The sequence below is a fragment of the Pelodiscus sinensis genome, chromosome 3 (genome assembly GCF_052426305.1).
Source record: "Pelodiscus sinensis isolate ZL-2025 chromosome 3, ASM5242630v1, whole genome shotgun sequence".
NCBI classification, from domain to species: Eukaryota; Metazoa; Chordata; order Testudines; family Trionychidae; genus Pelodiscus; species Pelodiscus sinensis.
Genome location: NC_143054.1, coordinates 86,593,352 through 86,612,088, shown reverse-complemented (window position 1 = coordinate 86,612,088; position 18,737 = coordinate 86,593,352). Strand labels below are relative to the sequence as shown.

The 18,737-nt window shown below is 43.4% G+C and overlaps 1 protein-coding gene across 9 annotated transcripts in view; it reads left to right on the top strand.

The window, feature by feature from the left end:
* CEP85L (centrosomal protein 85L) overlaps window positions 1-18,737 on the top strand; it is a 234,914-nt gene that overhangs the window by 177,344 nt on the left and 38,833 nt on the right. For all 9 annotated transcript variants that reach the window (XM_075924054.2, XM_025184650.3, XM_089777223.1 and 6 more), the window contains one exon: window positions 17,774-17,895. In XM_075924054.2, the coding sequence (XP_075780169.1) occupies window positions 17,774-17,895 (122 nt within the window). The remainder of the gene's footprint in view (window positions 1-17,773; window positions 17,896-18,737) is intronic.

Below are 18,737 nucleotides of genomic sequence, written 5' to 3'. Positions count from 1 at the left end.
TTTTATGCTTATGCTGGTTTCTAGCTTAGCTTAGCAGCTTGTATCACACACAGCTTCAGAGAATGAAAGGGGAAAAAAGATTACAGCCGTTCACCCAGTAAAGCCCCAGAATGTTTCATTAAAGAATGCTTGGATTTAAATGTAATGGGAAGATAATATGATCACTTAATAAAACAAGTGCTTCTAAACTTAGGAGGGACCCACTTGTTATCTATGGAAAATTCCAGGCACTATTGGTCTTAACATCATATTAAGTGGCACCTAGAAGTGTTTCATGCTCAAAGCATTTGCCAGAACATAAATGGAAGGAGTTTCTGAACAAAATAATATTGACGCAAGCTTTAAAGCAGTGGTTCTCAGAGTGTGGTCCGTGGAATCTGTGCCCACTTCCGTGGCTCAAAATCAGCACCGCTCCCTCCTCCCCCCCGCAGTGGGTACACCAAACATATGTCGTAGTTTTCCGCTTGTGCACCACTATTTCCCTTCCCCCGGCTGGGACAGTCTCGCAGGGACTCTCTCTAGCACAGTGCTGCAGCAAAGGGCTCTCCCCCTCCCAGAGCGCATAAGCGGATCCCTTGGCTCTTTGCTAGCAGGCAGCCAGACCAGCTTCTGGTGGCAAGCTGTTTTGGGGGCAGATCGGAGCCTGTAGTGCGGATTCAATCAGGATCAGAGCATTTCCTGAGTTCCAGCACAGTGAGCCCCGTGCCTGGTGATCTTTCACCATCCACTGCCCCACAACCATGTTCCACACAGCCTTCTCTCTCCCCCCGTGGGATTGCCTACAGTGCACAGGGCCCCAAGTCTGGCCACGCCACCTCCGGGCTGCTTGTTCTTTGTACAGCAGCTGCCACCACCGCTGCTGGAGGGGCTGGGCAGGTCCGAGACAAATACTGGTGGAGCTGCTCCTGGACCTCCGTGCCTTGTAGCTACCGCTTCAGCCCTGCCGGGGGACACTTGGAGCCCAGCTGGGGCACTGCAGAATTGGGCATGCTTTGGTTTGGTAGGTGGGCTCCGTGCACTGTTGCTCTCTCTCCCTGCCCCTCCCCACCCCGCTAGGGGAGCAGCAGCACATGGAGCTGCTCTCCACCGTGAGCTGAGTCTCGCAGGGAAGGTTGGGCCTTTCTTCACCTGTCTCCTCCCCGCACACTCTCTGAGTGGGAAGTCTGAACTGGTGTTGTAGCCTTGCAGCTGCACAGGTTCTCTGCTGAATGTTGAAGGGAGGCTGAGCTTCCTCCCCACCCTTCTGGGGAAACAGCAGTGTGCTGTAGGGATGTTTTCCCTGCTGCAAGGGGGTGCAAAGTCAGCTAATTGTCCCCCCTCATGCCCAGACCCCTGCACACCAATTTCCCTCACTCACTTCCCTCCCCTGCCAAGACCCTGTACCCCCAGCTTGCTCCAACACCCTGCCTTGCTCCTGCACCCTCCCTCCTATCCAGACTCTGTGACCTCTCTTGCTTCAGCACTCTCCTTCCTGACCAGACACCCTACCCACGGCCTCTCTTGCTCCTGTACCCTTCCCTCTGGCTAAACACCTACCCGCAGCCTGCTCCTGCACTCTTCCTCCTGGCTACACACTGTACCCTCCCTAGCTCCTGCTCCCTCCCCTTAGTCAGACACCCTACTTCCAGCCTGCTTCTGCATCCTACCTCCCACCTAGATCTCACAACCTCCCCTTACTGCACCCCACATCTCTTCCAGATCCTGTGCCCCATCCCTATCCCATTTGCTGGCAACCCTGTCCCTCACACTGTACCTTTCATTTTTGTCCCCTCTGCAGAGCCTATGGGGGGGGTCCATAAAATCCACTACCTCCGGAACCCCAGAAAAGTAAATCTGGCCTATGAGAAGCCCTGAATCTCAGTACTCCCTGTCCCTTCCCCATACCCCATGGGGCTGGAGCACAAGAGGAGTGAGGTGTCTCATTTGAAAGCCACATCAGTGAGGATTGGGTGTGTTTGAAGTTTTTTTGCTTCACACTTGTGTGGTCTGCAACTGATTTTTCTGTGGGTCAGTGACCCCTGATCCAAAAAATGTTCCCCACCTCTGCTGTATATAAAGAAAACATTGAAACCTTTTGTTTTGGACATAAATTAATATTTTACTTTATTTAAAATGAAATTTGATAAGCTAACATGAGAAAGTTAACAGATTTATTGGAGCATAAGCTTTTGTGGGCAAAGACCCACTTTGTCAGATACATGTCAGATACGTTCGTCTATAAGGTGCCACAGGACTTTTCATTGTTTATGCAGATTCAGACTAACATGGCTACGCCCCCAATACATGAGACAGTTAAAATGCTTAATCTGTTTAATAATTTAAATTAAACCATTCTCTCTAGCTGCATCACTAGCAAAATGGCCCAGAGGTAATTATGTAATTACCAGTGAGTTTCTATTAGCAACTGGTGGTCTGCAGAAAGTTTTACATTGAGCCAGGTGGTCAGGCCCAAAAAATTGAGAACCACTGCTTTAAAGGAATGACATTGATGTTGCTTTTGTGTCTAATGGTTTTGTTGATAGTGAGTAGATATGCAAAAGGAGGTATATAATCAAGTCCACAGCTTTGGGAATATCTCTTTCCCTATGTAAGCATATGTTGGCTCAGAAGTGGCATAGATGGAAAGTTGTGGATCACAGCTGAGTGACTGATACCATGCCACAACTGAGACAACATTCTTGTGCTATAAGAGAGGTACCCGTGGCAGTGCGTATCTGTCATGTACTTTGCAAAACTGTATTTTCTGAGTCAATGTTCTTTTCACTTTTAAATAGAGATTTTGTTGTTTGTAAGATCACCACTGGTGCCATTCTTAGAAAAAAAAATCCCATGAAAGGAAAACTGATGTTCTCACCACCCATGTGCAGGTAACCATAGCACCAAGTGATATCTTTTTTGTATTTAGGTCTTCCTACTGAACTCAGTACAATAGTGATGTGTGCAGAGTAAACCTGCAGATATGTAGACTAGAGGATGGACAGATTCTGAGCATAATAAGAATTATTTACATAAGCTGCATGGGACAGCAGAAACCATCTTCATTATCGTTGTGCAGTGGGGACCACTATGTTCTCCTAACACATGCCTGCTTAGTGTTGCACTTTGCCCCTTCTAGTGGCACTAGCCCAACTAGAGATTAATGAGTTTGCAACCAAGTTTGCTTAGCCTTGGTTAAGAGCCATATGGCTTTTAGTTGATGCAATAGTCACTCATGCAGAGATTTTAGGTTTGATCTCACCTGCTGCAAACTAGGGTCTGTTGATGTTACACTGTCATAATACAAAATGTCAACAAAAGCTCTATTCCAGAATGCCAGAGCCAGGGAATTTTTTGCAGCAGTATTTGTTGAGATGCATGCATCCTGCACTTCTTTATGGCCTCGCCTGAAGCTGCGTAAGGTTGGTAACTCCCAGTCCCACTGGGTTCCTCCTCACTGCCCGTTGCCTGTAGCAGAGCCCACTGGGAGATTTAGCTCTGTGTAGGTAGCTAGTTAAGGAGCGAGTTAATCTGTCAACAGTTTGTTAGCTGTTCACATCTGGTAAGTGATTTTTAATTTTTATTTTATACCTTCAAGTTTATTTTAATAGTTGGTTTTGGCAATAGGCATTGGAGATACTGAGTTTGAAGCACTGCTTATCGTGTGAGGCATTGGTCATTAACAGTGATCTCCATAGGCCGTGTACCTTTTATGCTTCTGTGAAAGGCGCATTAAAATGTGAGTGGCAGTGAAAATATTCTGAGAGTGGCCCGAGTCTACCCCCAATTTCCCCTGTGCAGGTACTTCTATCCTGCATCCCTGTGCCTCGCTCTCTGCACCACAGTCCATTGACTCTAGCAACCTGTAGAATCAAGAAGACTACTGCAATGTCTCTTGCCTTATGCAGATGCATGCAGGTGGGGTTCAGCCATGCTGCTCCTTGGTGCAGGATCTCAGGATCCCTCCCTGGGACTCTCCCATATAACATAAATGGGTGCATTGGGCTCATATTTTCATGGAGCTGTGCATGGTAGTGAGCACTATACCCAGTAATAAGTGCTGACAGTGTCAGATCCTGAGGCCTTTTCTACACTTCAGGGAGATCAACACTGCGGTGATTGATTTCCCGGGGCTCGTTGTAGCTGGTCTAAGGTACCCTAAATTGACCACTGATCACTCTCCCAACGACTCTGGTACTCCATTGTGTTGTGAGGAGTTACGGGGAGTCAACGGGAGAGTTTTTTTCCATCGATCCCCCACAGTGAAGACATGCGAATGTCGTGGTAAGTTGAATTAAGGTACATGAACTCCAGTTACGCTATTCACATAGCTGGAGTTGTATACCTTACTTTGACTTTTCCCCCAAGAGTAGACCTGGCCTAATTTGCATACATCGTATTTGTAATGGACTGCTAAACTGTATTGTACAGATCAATCATTTGGTGACGCTCTGTGTCACTTACCTCTGTTAAATCTACATTAGCTATTCCTGGCAGTGCATTAAAGGATCTTGGGTATAAGTACTCATCTGGTCTCTCATGCTCTCTCTCTCGCTTGCTCTCTGGGAGGGAAAGTCTGTAGCCACCCCATATGTGGTACTGAAGCCAGGACTGCTACTAGCAACCTTGCAACTTGCCATGTACAACTTACCGTACACAATAGAAAGTTAATTTCACCGTTATGAAAACAAATTAATTTGTATGTTTCTGTCCTGTTTCTTTTCTTTCACCTACCTAATCGGAAATAAATTGGTGTGTAATGATATCTTATGCTTAATATACTGCTCTAGTTCATGTGTAGTTAAAACACCAGTACTAGGAAAGTTTCACTGAATGTTTTTGGGGAAAAAATGTTGCTTTTACAATGGACGATATAGTGTTATGTATGTTGTTACCTTTCATTTTTTCCCTATTGAAAGCTGTATTTCATCAGTTACTGAGTTGCTTACAAAAACAGCAATAAAAGCATTGTTGATCAGAAGCTGCCCTAAGTAGCATTTTTCCTTTTTAATAAATGAGGAATGTTAAACAATTATACAATGTAAGTCAAGAATATAGGTCCACTTGGCAGAATAGAGGCAAATCTGGCCAACTTTACAGAGCAAAACAACTATTTATCACTATGAAATCTAAACAACAACTACAAAGACAGGAGAAGAAGAAAGAATAATACTTATAGAATTTGATGTGCTATGTTCTAAATATTATCACTGCAGAGTCTGATATGTAGTCGTCATATATATAGTAGCCCAGTGTCTGTGACTCTGTAATGCTGAAATGTTGGCTGTTGCCTCTGGGCGGTGCTGTTGCCTGAGACACGTCCTTCGCCGCTGTGGCTCTCAGCTGACTTCTGCGCCGCTCAGCCGGGCCGCCACATGGGAGCAAGTTGGCGCGAGCGACCGTTTGGGCTCCGTGGTCCCCTGAGTGAGAGGCAGGAAGGGGAGGAGAAGAGAAAGAGAGAGATGGAGAGAGAGGCAGGAGGCGGAGGAGAGCTGAGAGGGAGGGAGAGACAGTAGGAGGAGGAAAGAGAGACGGAGCGAAAGACCGGAGGCTCAGGAGAGAAGACCGATGTGGAGGAGAGACCTGAAAATCCCGTCTTATGACGGGCTAATTGGCTAGTATAAAAATAATCTTCCAAACAATGGAACACTTAAAACTGGGAAAGAAGACTTGTGATGTATTGTTCTTCGCCAAAGTTAGATTCCAAATTGCCAGCGCTAATTTTGACTTTTGAGAATTGGGATATTAGTTAGTAAAACTCTCATTCTAGCCTTTTGATCTGCAGAAGTCCCTTGTGTGCACTTTTAGATCACACAATTGTGACTATGTATTTTTAAAGTGGAACGATTTGTGGGTGTGTTTTACAGTATATTACTTGCTCCTCAACTGAACAATGCTAGACATAGTGGGATGGATTCTGTCCTCAGCTACACCTGTGCAATGCTAATTGTAGACATTGGGAAGAAAAAGACCTAGTAAGTCATCCTCCTCATCTTTCTGCCAGGGCAGGCTTATTCTCTGTTTTCTCTAGTGTTTTTGTCCAGGGTTGTTTTTTAAAAAAAAAATGAGGTGATTTCATTTTAAACTGCCTATTATGTCTCATTGTCATTGTTTTTCCTGGTTTAGCTTACATTTTCACACTATTTTTAGTTGTGCATTGTGCATACACCAATTAAATAATTGCCCCCTGTCCATGGAAATATTTACAGACTGTTATGACTCTCCAAACTATGCATGTGGTCTTTTAACCCTTCCTCATAATTCAGCCTCTTTGGCTCCTGGATCTTTTTTGTTTTTCTTCTCCAAACTCCATTCAGTACATCAACATCTTTGTTCTGGGCACCACATAACCCACAGTTCTGGGCACCACATAACCAGAAAATATTCCACATGGTTTCACATCAGAACTGTCCATAAAGAGACTTTTCTTCTTCTTCTCTCCTCCATAATCTGTTGATTTTGTGTATGGAGCCCAAAACTGCATTCACCTTCTTTTTTCTTTGCAATATAACATAGCTGCAAAACACATCTAATTTTTACCCAGAATTTCTCTCGTAACTTGCTTTCCAGGTAACATTCTGACATCAAGTATATGTATTTTCCAAAATGCATTAGGTTGCATTTTTCCAAACTGAATCTCATTATTTTATGTTGCTATACGCTGATCTCCAAATACTCATTTTTCTTCACTTAATAAAGATGTTTAAGAAGACTAGACTTAACAGCAGTCTCTGCGGGGCTCCACTAGTTGCTTGGTTATAATTTAGGACAAACTCTGACCTATAGTGTGCAGGATATATATCTCTTGACATGTATCTGACAAAGTGGATCTTTGCCCATGAAAGCTTATGCTCCAATAAATCTGTTAGTCTATAAGATCCATAGGACTTCTCTTGGTTTCTGTTATTTCCACTCCAATTCATCTGAGGAAAAGTGTTTTACCCACAAAAGCTCATGATTTTATAGATTTTGATTAGTCTCTAAGGTGCCAGAGGACTATTTGTTGTTTTTGAAAATTGCAGATCAACACGATTTTCACTGGATTTAGAGAGGCATTAACAGATTTTTTCATGCCTTAGGGTTTGTCTACATGAAACATGCACTATAGGGATGTGATTTGCATGTTGTGCATTATCTGGCCCATATAGGGTCTATTGTTTGAAATCTAGAAACCTCTGCTCCTTGGTTCAGCCTTAATCAGGGAGAGGGCATTAAGGCAGTCCGGGGCTTTATAAAGGAGTGAGTCAGCGACCAGGGTTTGTTAACAGGGAGTTTGGAGAGGGAGTTAGGAAGGGGAGTGGAAAAAAGGTAAGATACACTTGCCATTCTTTAAAATCTTTTTCACTACACTCCTGCCAATCAAGAAGGCATTAAATAACAGCTGAGGAATCTCTCAGAAGGAAGCCAGGTATGGATGGTGATAGCTCTGCTATTGTTACCTGCACAGCATGTGCCATGTTTGTCTTCCTCCCAGAAGAAAGAAGGGATTTCATCTGCACTAAGTGCAAGCTGGTTGCCATTTTGGAAGAAAAAATTAGAGGACTTGAGGCCCAAGTATCGACCCTACGTTCTATCAGAGAGGATGAAGACTTCCTTGTTAGAAGGCAGCGTTTAATCCTGCAGGCACAGTAGGCTGAAGAGCCAGTCAGGGCAATACAGGATAAGGAAGAAAACTGGCAGCATATAACCTCTAGAAGGAAAAGGCATCCAACTCCGGTATCCCCCATTCCTGTAGAGGTAAGTAACCGCTATCAGGCTCTCTCCACGGGCACCGCGGTGGAGAATGCTTTGGCAGGGACTTCTCAGGGAAGAAATCAGAAGAGAACACCATCTACTGGAAAGCATGGGATGCATAGTCCTAGGAATGGGGGTTCCATGACCACCGCCCCCAAAAGAAGAAGACGGGGTGATGTTGTAGGTGGGGTCTGCAATAGACCACCAGATCAGGTGGATGAGGTAGATGAGGCTTTCTTCAGACAACTGAGAGAAGCTTCCAGATCGCAGGCACTGGTTCTCATGGGTGGCTTTAATCACCCTGATATCTGTTGGGAGACCAATACAGCAGTACACAGACAATCCAGGAAGTTTTTGGAGAATATTGGGAATAACTTCTTGGTACAAGTGCTGAAGGTACCAACCAGGGGCCATGCGCAGCTTGACCTGCTGCTCACAAACAGGGAGGAACTAGTAGGGGAAGAAGAGGTGGGTGACAACCTGGGAAGCAGTGATCATGAGATGGTAGATTTCAGGATCCCGACCAAAGGAAGAAAGGAGAGTAGCAAAATACACACCCTGGACTTCAGAAGAGCAGACTTTGACTCCCTCGGAGAACTGATGAGCAGGATTCCCTGGGATGCTTACATGAAGTGGAAAGGAGTCCAGGAGAGTTGGCAGTATTTTAAAGAAGCCTTATTAAAGGCACAGAAAGAAACCATTCTGATGCGCAGCAAGAAAAGCAAATACGTTAGGCGACCAGATTGGCTTACTGGGGACATCCTTGGTGAGCTTAAACACAAAAAGGAAGCTTACAAGAAGTGGAAACTTGGACAGATGACTAGGAAGGAGTATATATATATCGCTCGAGAATGCAGGGGAGTTATCAGGAAGGCGAAAGTGCAATTGGAATTGCAGCTGGCAAGGGATGTGAAGGATAACAAGAAGGGTTTCTGCAGGCATGTTAGCAATAAGAGGGTGATCAGAGATGGTATGGGGCCCTTTTTGGATGAGGGAGGTAACCTAGTGACATGATGTGGGAAAAGCTAAAGTACTCAAAGCTTTCTTTGCCTCTGTCTTTATGGACAAGGTCAGCTCCCAGACAAATGCACTAGACAACACAGTATGGGAAGGAGATGGACAGCCCTTGGTGAGGAAAGAACAAGTTAGGAACTATTTAGAAAAGCTAAACTTACACAAATCCATGGGCCTGGATTTAATGCATCCGAGGGTACTGAGGGAGTTGGTAAGTGTCACTGCGGAGCCTTTGGCCATTATCTTTGAAAACTTGTGAAGATCGGGAGAGATCCCGGAAGACTGGAAAAAGGCAAATGTAGTGTCCATCTTTTAAAAAAGGGAAGAAGGACAATCCAGGGAACTACAGACCTGTCAGCCTTATCTCAATCCCTGGAAAAATTATGGAGGGGATCTTCAAGGAATCCATTTTGAAGCAGTTGGAAGAGGGAAAGGTGATCAGGAATAGTCAACATGGATTCATGAAGGGCAAGTCGTGCCTGACCAATCTGATTAGCTTCTATGATGAGGTAACTGATTAGCTTCTATGATGTAGATATGAGAAAGTCAGTGTGATATACCTTGACTTTAGCTTTTGATACAGTCTCCCACAATATTCCTGCCAGCAGGTTAAGGGAATATGGATTGGATAAATGGACTGCAAAATGGATAGAAAGCTGGCTAGATTGTCGAGCCCAACAGGTAGTGATCAATGGCTCAATGTCAGGTTGGCGGTTGGTTTCTAGCAGAGTTTCCCAAGGATTTGTTCTTGGACCGGTTTTGTTCAACATCTTTATAAATGACCTGGATGAGGGGATGGATTGCACCCTCAGCAAGTTTGCAGATGACACTAAACTAGGGGGAGAGGTAGATAGGCTGGAGGGCAGGGATAGGGTCCAGAGTGACCTGGACAGATTGGAGGATTGGGCCAAAAGAAATCTAATGAGGCTCAACTAGGAGAAGTGTAGAGTCCTGCACTTGGGACTGAAGAATCCCAAGCATTATTACAAGCTGGGGACCAAATGGCTAAGTACCAGTTCTGCAGAAAAGGACCTGAGGATTACAGTGAATGAGAAGCTGGATATGAGTTAACAGTGTGCCCTTGTAGCCAAGAAGGCTAATGGCATATTGGGTCGCATTAGGAGGAGCATTGTCAGCAGATCCAGAGAAGTGATTATTCCCCTTTATTCGGCTCTGGGGAGGCCACATCTAGAATATCGTGTCCAGTTCTGGGCCCCCCACTATAGAAAGGATGTGGACACATTGGAGACGGTCCACAGGAGGGTGACCAAAATGATTAGGGGGCTGGAGTGCATGACCTATGAGGTGAAACTGAAGGATTTGGGTCTGTTTAGTCCTCAGAAGAGCAGAGTGAGGGGGGATTTGATAGCAGCCTTCAACTTCCTGAAGGGAGGTTCCAAAGATGATGGAGAAAGGCTGTTCACAGTAGTGACAGATGGCAGGAAAAGAACAATGGTCTCAAGTTACAGTGGGGGAGGTCTAGGTTGGATATTAGGAAAAACTATTCCACTAGGAGGGTGGTGAAGCACTGGATGGGTTACCTAGGGAGGTGGTGGAATCTCCCTCCCTAGAGTTTTTAAGTCTCAGTTTGAAAAAGCCCTGGCTGGGTTGATTTAGTTGGGATTGGTCCTGCCTTGGGCAGGGGGCTGGACTTGATGACCTCCCGAGGTCGCTTCCAGCTCTATGATTCTGTGATTCTATTGGTATGAATTAAAGGTTCCCTAGTGCACACTGATGTGGTGCTATTTGAATAGCAGTGAAGAGTGGCAGCACAGACTACAACTCAGGCAGTAAACACATGTTCGTATACATTTCTAGCTTCACATTTACACTGCTGATTTTAGCAGCGCTAGTGAAGGTAAAGCCAGTGTAGGTATGTCTGCTTGAACCACCGTCATACCTCATATGGTATTGTGAACCTACCCATAGTCTTTTCTGCTGAGAAATCAGTAAATTATGTTGCTGAGTTGGTGGAACATTTATCTTTGTATAGCAAAGGCACTAAGTGCAGTGACATAGTACTGTGGATTGTTAGAATTCAGACATTGCAAGTCAGGATTCCCACATTCTGCTCCCGATTTGGACACTGACTTTTTGTGTGATCTTGTGTGTAAGTCTCTGAACATCTCTGCTTCATCTTACCTATCAGCAGAATAGGCATAGCACTTCTCTAAATTAAAGGGGTGCTGTGTTAAGCAGCAATTCCACTCCCACATGCTCAGCCCAAGTAAATGAACTAATGGCTTGGAAGAAGCATGTGCAGGTGGCAGGAGGAAGGATGTTAAAGAAATCCCCTCTCCCCCGTTCTTTTTGTTTTTGCATACTATGGAGCAGCCAGAGAGCTAAACTAAACCCACTACTAAATCCCTAACTTGCCCCTGCCCAGAGGAGGAGAGAACAGCTGCATCTCTGTACAGTAATAGATGTAGCTTTCCTTCTCTCACACTCCCATTGTAACCCTCTTAGATTGATATGGGAACTGCTGTGGAGTTGAGGTGCATGCCACATAGGTTCATGATTTGTCCTCCCCCTCCCCCTCAGCACTTTCACCACTGTCTCCTTTTTCCTCCCTTCCCACCCCCCAAAAAGAAAAATCCTGCTATTCTTGTGTAGCAGAGCTGCACCAGTTCCATCACCTTGGTCTCTCTGTAGAAGCGGGTTGCATGCCGTTACGTGATGATGACTGTACACAAATTCTATGTATAGTCCATAAAACGTGTGGGTTTTTGAGACAGCTGACTGAACTGCAAGCAACTGGTCAGAAGTGCCATTCTATTAATTTAAATTTGGCTTCTTGCTGGTAATGAGGAACAACAGTGGGCAGTTGGAAACTTGATCATTGTAAAGTAGAAGTTAATGCATTTTAATAACTTGTTAAAATACAACTTTTAGGGAAGACTATCTTAAAAATCATTTAACTTTTTTTCAATATAGACCCTCACCTTTTTGGCCTCTCTAATTATATGTGCTGAGTTATTTTCTGAGGCAAAAAGCATGAACAAATTTGAAGAAGAACTTTCAATAGCGTCATTAAAAATTGGACCTCAAATGCTGTTTGGTTAAATTATCTGAATATTAGCATCTTGGAGTCTAGAGAAAAATCCTTTTCCCACTGTTAGGAAACATGATGATATCAGTCAGTAATTTGTATCCCAGCAATAAATATTTGCATATAAGCCAGTACAGCAAAGATTTTTTTTTCTAGCAACTAGCTGAGTCTCAGCAGCAACTTGAAGACTTGCCAGGTCCCAAAAGTCAAGGCCAAGCCCTTGTTCGAAAACAAGCTAGTGAGGCTTTGGATGTCCGTATTGCAAAGGATACTGTTTTCACTGAACAGATGTTTTCAGTCTGAGTGAGATATGCTTGGAAGAAGTGCCAGCCAGCAAAAATAGCCATGTTTTCTCGGACAGTTGGAAAGGAATGTTATGTGTTTCAGACAGGCGTCTTTTCTAGTTGCAGTGGGAGAGTGATGCTGTTTGAAGTGGGAAAGTGTTGTTGGCTTTATTGTATATGCGCTTAAAAACAAACTATTCCCATTACATGGCTTGAGGGCTTGAAGGGACAAAAAGTTCTGAAATGTAATTGGACCACCTGTGTTCCTATCATCACACAATTCAAACTATTTAGAGAGCTGATGGGTGTATTCAACACCATGTGCTCTAAATGAGTGAAGTGAGCCTTTGTTATTCTGGGCATGGGTAAAGTATTTATAGCACGACACAAAAAGGAAACAAGAAATGGAAAAATAATGTGTCAGTTTGGAATGACCGGTAAAAACACTTAGGTTTGGTTGAAAATAATGATGCTCTCTAAACATTGTACATTCTACTGGAATGTATATATTCTAATTACAAAAAGTGTAAGTGTGTGTGTGTGTGTGTGTGTGTGTGTGTGTGTGTGTGTGTGTGTGTGTAAGTCACCTAAATACACAAAAGGTACTGTATGTAGGTAGTTATTTTGACACTCCTTTCCCCTACTGCCCTCGTTGTAGAGCAGCTATTTGGCAAATCATTTATCATTATATGTTTATTCTGTCTTGTTTTCAGATGGCATTCACAGGTCATTGACAGATGCTGCACATACTCGTTTTATTGTGCGAGGCAGATTTTATGTTGTGTTTTCTGTTTTGTTTTATAGCACAAAGTGATTTTTTTAAAACTATTTTTGCAGGTAGGTGAAAGGGACTGGCTGGAGGTGCGTTCCCCCCATTGTTTGGGACTGCCTGAGACTCCCAAGGAGGGCAGGGCAACTGAAGCTCTACCCTCACCCTTGATTAATTTGGGAACATTGCAGGCTGTTCCCTTTCATCATCAGGTATTGAGGGGAAAGTGCACAGTTTGCTGCACTCCTCATTCTGGCTGGGAAGTGCATGGGGCAGACGAACTTGGGCCTCCCCAGCTGGGGGACATGCACTCCTCCTCCAGCTGTGCCCACGGGAGCTGCAGCAGCCATGGAGAAGTGCTTCTTACTAGGGAAGTTAAGTAGTGGTTAATTAGCTAATCGAGTAGTTGGTGCAATTTCCATCAACTACTCCATCAGTAATGGGGGGGCACTTGCTACCACTGCTGCGGCTCTGCATTTTAAAGGTAGTAAGAACCGCTGGGCTCTTACTACATTTGAAGTGCAGAACCGCAGCGGGGATAGCTGCAGAGATGGAGTGAGCTGGGACTGAACAGTCCCTGCTTGTGCTGGCTCTGGGACTGCTGCGGCTCTGCCTCCCCGTTTCCCCCCGCCAGGACGGTGCTGGGTGGAATTGGCTTTTAATCTGGCTCCCCCACCTCCTCATTCCTGGCTGCAAGGTGCTTCAGTGAGAGAGTACTGGGGTTGTCCTCTGTCTCCAGGACAGTCTGCAAACTGAACCCCTCATCTCTAGCCCCACCCCAGAGCCATGATGTAAATGAAGCATATATGTTTTCATTTTATTTTCCAAAAACTGAAAATGTATTGGGTTAAGGACCGGAGCAACACCGAGTAAATCTTCTAGTGCAAAATATTTTAGGAGAAGGACTGAAGAATAGCTTTGCCAATTGAAGGGTAGAGCAAGGGGAACTTTATGTAGAATTGCCCTAGTTGGAATCTGGTTAATATTCTCGTTCCCTTTTCAAAAGGATTTTAAGATCTTTTCTGTTGCTCTGAATCATTTCATTTTGTCTCCCCTCTGGTAGATATGCTCAACAATTCAAATAATTATTATTAATAATACTTAGCTCGTATGCAGCATTTTTCACTAGATCTCAAAGCACTTCACAAATTTTGTGCCATGCCTATTTCTTATAGGGCCAAATTCAAACTAGTGGTTGGAGATAGGCTCCATTGTCTACACTGAGGGATCGTCTACATTGAGAAGTTGATTCAGATTAAAGTAGCATGCAGATTTAAAGTTACCCTGGAATAAAAGCATCTACACTAGGGATGCAAAATCCTGCTGGGCTAGAGCTCCATTTCCCGCCTGCTGTGGCCAGGCAGCCCTCCACCTTCCCCTGCTGTTGCACCTCCTCTACCCTCCCGTGCACGCCTGCTGTTCACATCCCTAATCTACAGCTAAAATTAATCTGGAATAGCTATTTCAGAGTAATTTCCTGTGTAGAAAAGCCCTTAGTGTTTTGCTGATATTAACACTGCTATCCTGTGACAGAATGTGGAAGTGTGCTGTATTGTGTCTTTGAGACAGGGAGTTGTCAGTCTGCTTTTCCTTCCTTCTACTAAGACATTCAAGGGAAGGTCTATAGACTGTCTGTTTTGAAGACAGGAGGCAGAAAATGCCTTTGGAAAGGCTGGACTCCACACCCCTGTTATGTGACTGGGTTGAATCAAATTTTGCAGGTTCTGTTGACACTCTTTTCTGCCTACGTTAAATTATTTATGCTTTATTTTTATAAAACTTGTCCCCTTGCTCACTGCAATTGCATTTTTTGTTCCAGTGAGTTATTACACCAGTTTATATAATGTCATTATTGAAATAGGCTGCTGTAGCACACCGCAAAAGCGGTGATCTCAACATTGACAATTTCATAACTGTGCAGTACAGAGGACACTGTATCAGCATACTGAACTAATGAGCTGTCTTAGCAAGGCAGAGAATCCTTAGCTCTGAGAGATAGGGAACGATGCTTAAGTAGAGAATCTGATCTGCTGAAATTCAAGATTTTCCTCTCCCTGCCTTTGTAGCCTTAAAAGGGTCTAGTAGGGGTAGAGAGGCAGGCAGCTCTGCAATGGGAGAGGAGGCAGTGGAAATGCTGCAAAATAAAGGAACCTTTACCTATTTTTATTATGCAGCCCAGCCTTTTGTCATTGGTACAATTAAGGTTGTGAGACATGCTTTGTGTGGCCATGCCAAACAGTTTCTGTTAGTGTTTTGCATTGGGCACAACATCCCCTCCACCAGGCCTGGAAATATATGAATGGAGAAGACAGGACAATGCTTTTAGGATTTTCTGAGAAGCAAAGGCTAATGGAGGGAGCTGGTCTGACTTAGGTTGACAGGCTGGTATCTACCCAGGGCCTCAAAGATTCTTGACTCTCCTAACTGATCTTAAGAAATGTGACTCAGGTAGGAAGTGAGACTTTCTCTCCCTGGTTGTAGCTAGTAGCATAGTGGGTAGGCAGGCCTTTGGATTGGAGAAGGCCTGTTTTCAAGTCCCTGCTTTGTCTGAGTTTGAAGCAGGAACTTCACCCCAGACCTCCCACTTTCCAGCTGAGTGCCCTAAGCACAAGGCTGTTGGATATTCTGAAAGGCGATCTCTCTCCTATAAGATCTGTTCATCTTATATAACTATTCATTGGGCTAGAGAATCAGAGACTATATCTGTAGCAGGGGTGGGCAAACAGCAGCCCTGGGCCAGATGGGGAGCTATGTGGCTCCCACCCTGCCCCCCTGCATTTAAATGTATAACCGTTGTAAATGTCATGTTTACAAAATTAAATGTACTTTAACATCCCTATTCTCAGCTAGGGGTATGCATTACCCATGGGGTATACAAAGCTCTTCTGGAATATTCAGATAATCTAATCTAGATCGGTGTTTTTCAACCTGCAGCCTCCAGCCCTCCTTCCCCCAGCATGGGGTCTTTGGAGGGGTTTAGGGTAGGCATGTCAAACAGGCATCTGGCGGGCCACATGTGGCCTGATCAAAGTTACATTTTTATAAAAGAATAAAGTGCTGGCTGCTCTGAGCATGTGGCCAAGTGCAGATCACAGCTGGCCGGCCGCTCTGCACACGGCAGCCAGCACATGCTGCCGGCCACTCTGCGCGCAACATCAAGCGCCTGCTCACAGCCGGCCGCTCTGCTCATGCACTCCAGTGCCTGGAGGAAGAAGTGTGGCTGCGGCGATGGTGGCTCTGGGACCCAGGCATTAGGTTGGAGGGGGGGCTGGGAGTGCTTGGCTCTGGAGGAGGGGTGAGCCATTAGGTTGGGGGGAGCTAGGGATGCCTGGCTCTGAGGGAGCATGGGGGATATTTTGCTAATATTTTGTTATTTATTTATTTATTCCCAAATAGCATCACAAAATGTATTGTATTAATTTTATAACAATAAATATGTATTTTTTGCAATCATGTGAATAATTATGTTTATGCAAAATCTCAAACTTACAAAGTATCTCAAATTTTCACAGAATCCTGTTCTATTTGATTAACCACTGTCTATACTTGTTTTTATTTCAACAAGTTATGTATCATATACAAAATTTAAAAGTATCTTAAATTTATAATAAAATATATATGGAGATCTACCTATCTCATAGAACTGGAAAGGCCCTTGAGTCCAGTCTCCTGCCCTCATGTCAGGAGCAGGTATCATCCCTGACAGACTTTCCTCAGATCCTTAAGTGACCCCCTCAAGGATTGAACTCACAACCCTGGGTTTAACAGGCCAATGCTCAAGCCACTGAGCTATCCCTTTCCTGCTGTATTATTTATATATGAGTAAATAACAATTTTACACATCAAATTATTGTATTATAGTCAAACAAGACCTGAAAAATATTTAAAAATATACCTAAAATATAATCTATAGTAATAAATAATTATGAGTTTCCAGTAGGAGTATATTTTCTTTGGTGGCCCTGAAAGGTATCAGTTTTCGTTTGTGCAGCCCTCAGTAGGCTTTGAGTTTGACATACCTGTTTAGGGGATCACAATTGAAGGCCAGCACTCGGGGATGTCAAACAGGACAGTTGCCTGGGGCTGCACACCACAGGACGCTCTGTAAAGATAAGTTGCATGGCACAGTCTCACCATCTGGGGCTTAGGCTTCAGACAAAGCTCACAAAAGAAAAACAGGCTCAATTACTACACTGAACTGTAACTACAATATTTATATTCCAGGCAATTTATTTTGTAATTGTATTGTAAAAATGTGAAAGTATAAGCAGTAATAGTGTGCTGTGACACATTTGTATTTCTAATGTCTCATTTTGTAAGAAGGTTGTTTAAGTGAGGTGAATCTTGGGGTATTAAGATAAATCGGACTCCTGAAAGGATTACAGTAATCTGGAAAGTCTCAGAGAGGTCCAGTGTTAGACTGTAACTTTAAAAAAATCGAGTAAGTAGTCTTGTGGCACCTTAGAGACTAACAAATACACTATAGATATAGATATAGTTATAGATATTGTATCATGAGCTTTCATGGACTAAACTAATGCCACCAGAAAGTCTTTTGATTTTTCTCAAAAAACTGCAGCAAGTGCATAAAAATGTGTATCACCATATGATAGTATTTTCCTTAACCACACTATATTTGACCTCTCAATGACTTTTTCTCCTGTAGCTCTTGTTTTAGAGGATATTGCCTTAATAATACTTTCGGAGCAAATTATGATGTCTTTGAAAATGAGATCTTTTGGATCAAAGTTTCTTTTCTTTAATTTTTTTTAAACTTATTGTATGCTTAATTCTTTGCTCAATTTTCCCTTAAGTAAAACTGCAGAATTAAATACAAGAATGTCTTCTGCTCGAGGAAGAACTTCACACTTGAAACTCATCAAACATGGAAAAAATTCCTTAGAATTACTGTTCTTTGAAAATAATCTATATATATTTTAAATGCAGGTTTTGACTGGATCATCTCGTCAAGGTTACCCAAGTACAGGCTATCAGGATTTCAGTAATTGGGAATCTCTTATGAAAATCAAAGAAGGGTTGCTAAGACAGAAAGAAATTGTGATTGATCGGTGAGTAATCCTTTCTTGCCTTCAATTGCAGAGTTAAGTAATAGATCTGACTATTGACATAGAAAATACTATAGAAGCTGACTTTCAAAAAGACCTGGTTTAAAGAAAGTTTTTAGGTCTCAGAACTGCAAAGACTAATGCAGAAGTCAATAGGACCTAGTTTGTGTGTGCAATTAAATGTATGTGTATCTTTGCAGGATCAGGGACTTTGTGTAAATGGTCTTTTCACTGACCTTATTCCAGAGACAGGAAAATGAGACCACCACTAGGATTGTTGCCCACCAGAAAGAAATCTGTAAGAAACTGACTGGTCATAAAACCTTAATTAATTTTGTCAGCCTGTACAATTCCTTGACTTGGAAGACAAAAATTCCTGATTTGTAGCCCATTCTTTAAAGATTTTTTTCCCTATGAAAAGTTACTGGGAATGGATGCTATAGTTGTTAAATTATATAGTCATACCCAACTCTTAACAATTTGAGAAATTGGCACTGTAGACAAGCACTTGGTAAAAGTGAATTTAAAGCTCCTTGTGAATTACTCAGAATGATACATTCAGAATAAATGTCTAGATAAACACTTCCTTTGTAATCTGTGGTGTGAGATTCTCTTCAAGTCTGAGAATGTAAACTGCCTTGCGTTGGCTTAGCTATGAAAGTGTCTTCACTTAAATTTTGCTCCTGCTGATTGTAAGTGCCTCTTTACACTGATTTAGTAACATCACTTCCCTAAGTGGTGTAGAGTTATGGTTGATGTAATTTGGTTGATGCAATGTCAGTGTTGCTTACGTTGACTGTTACTAACTTTCAGGAGCTATCCCACAATTCCTTACATTGACATTA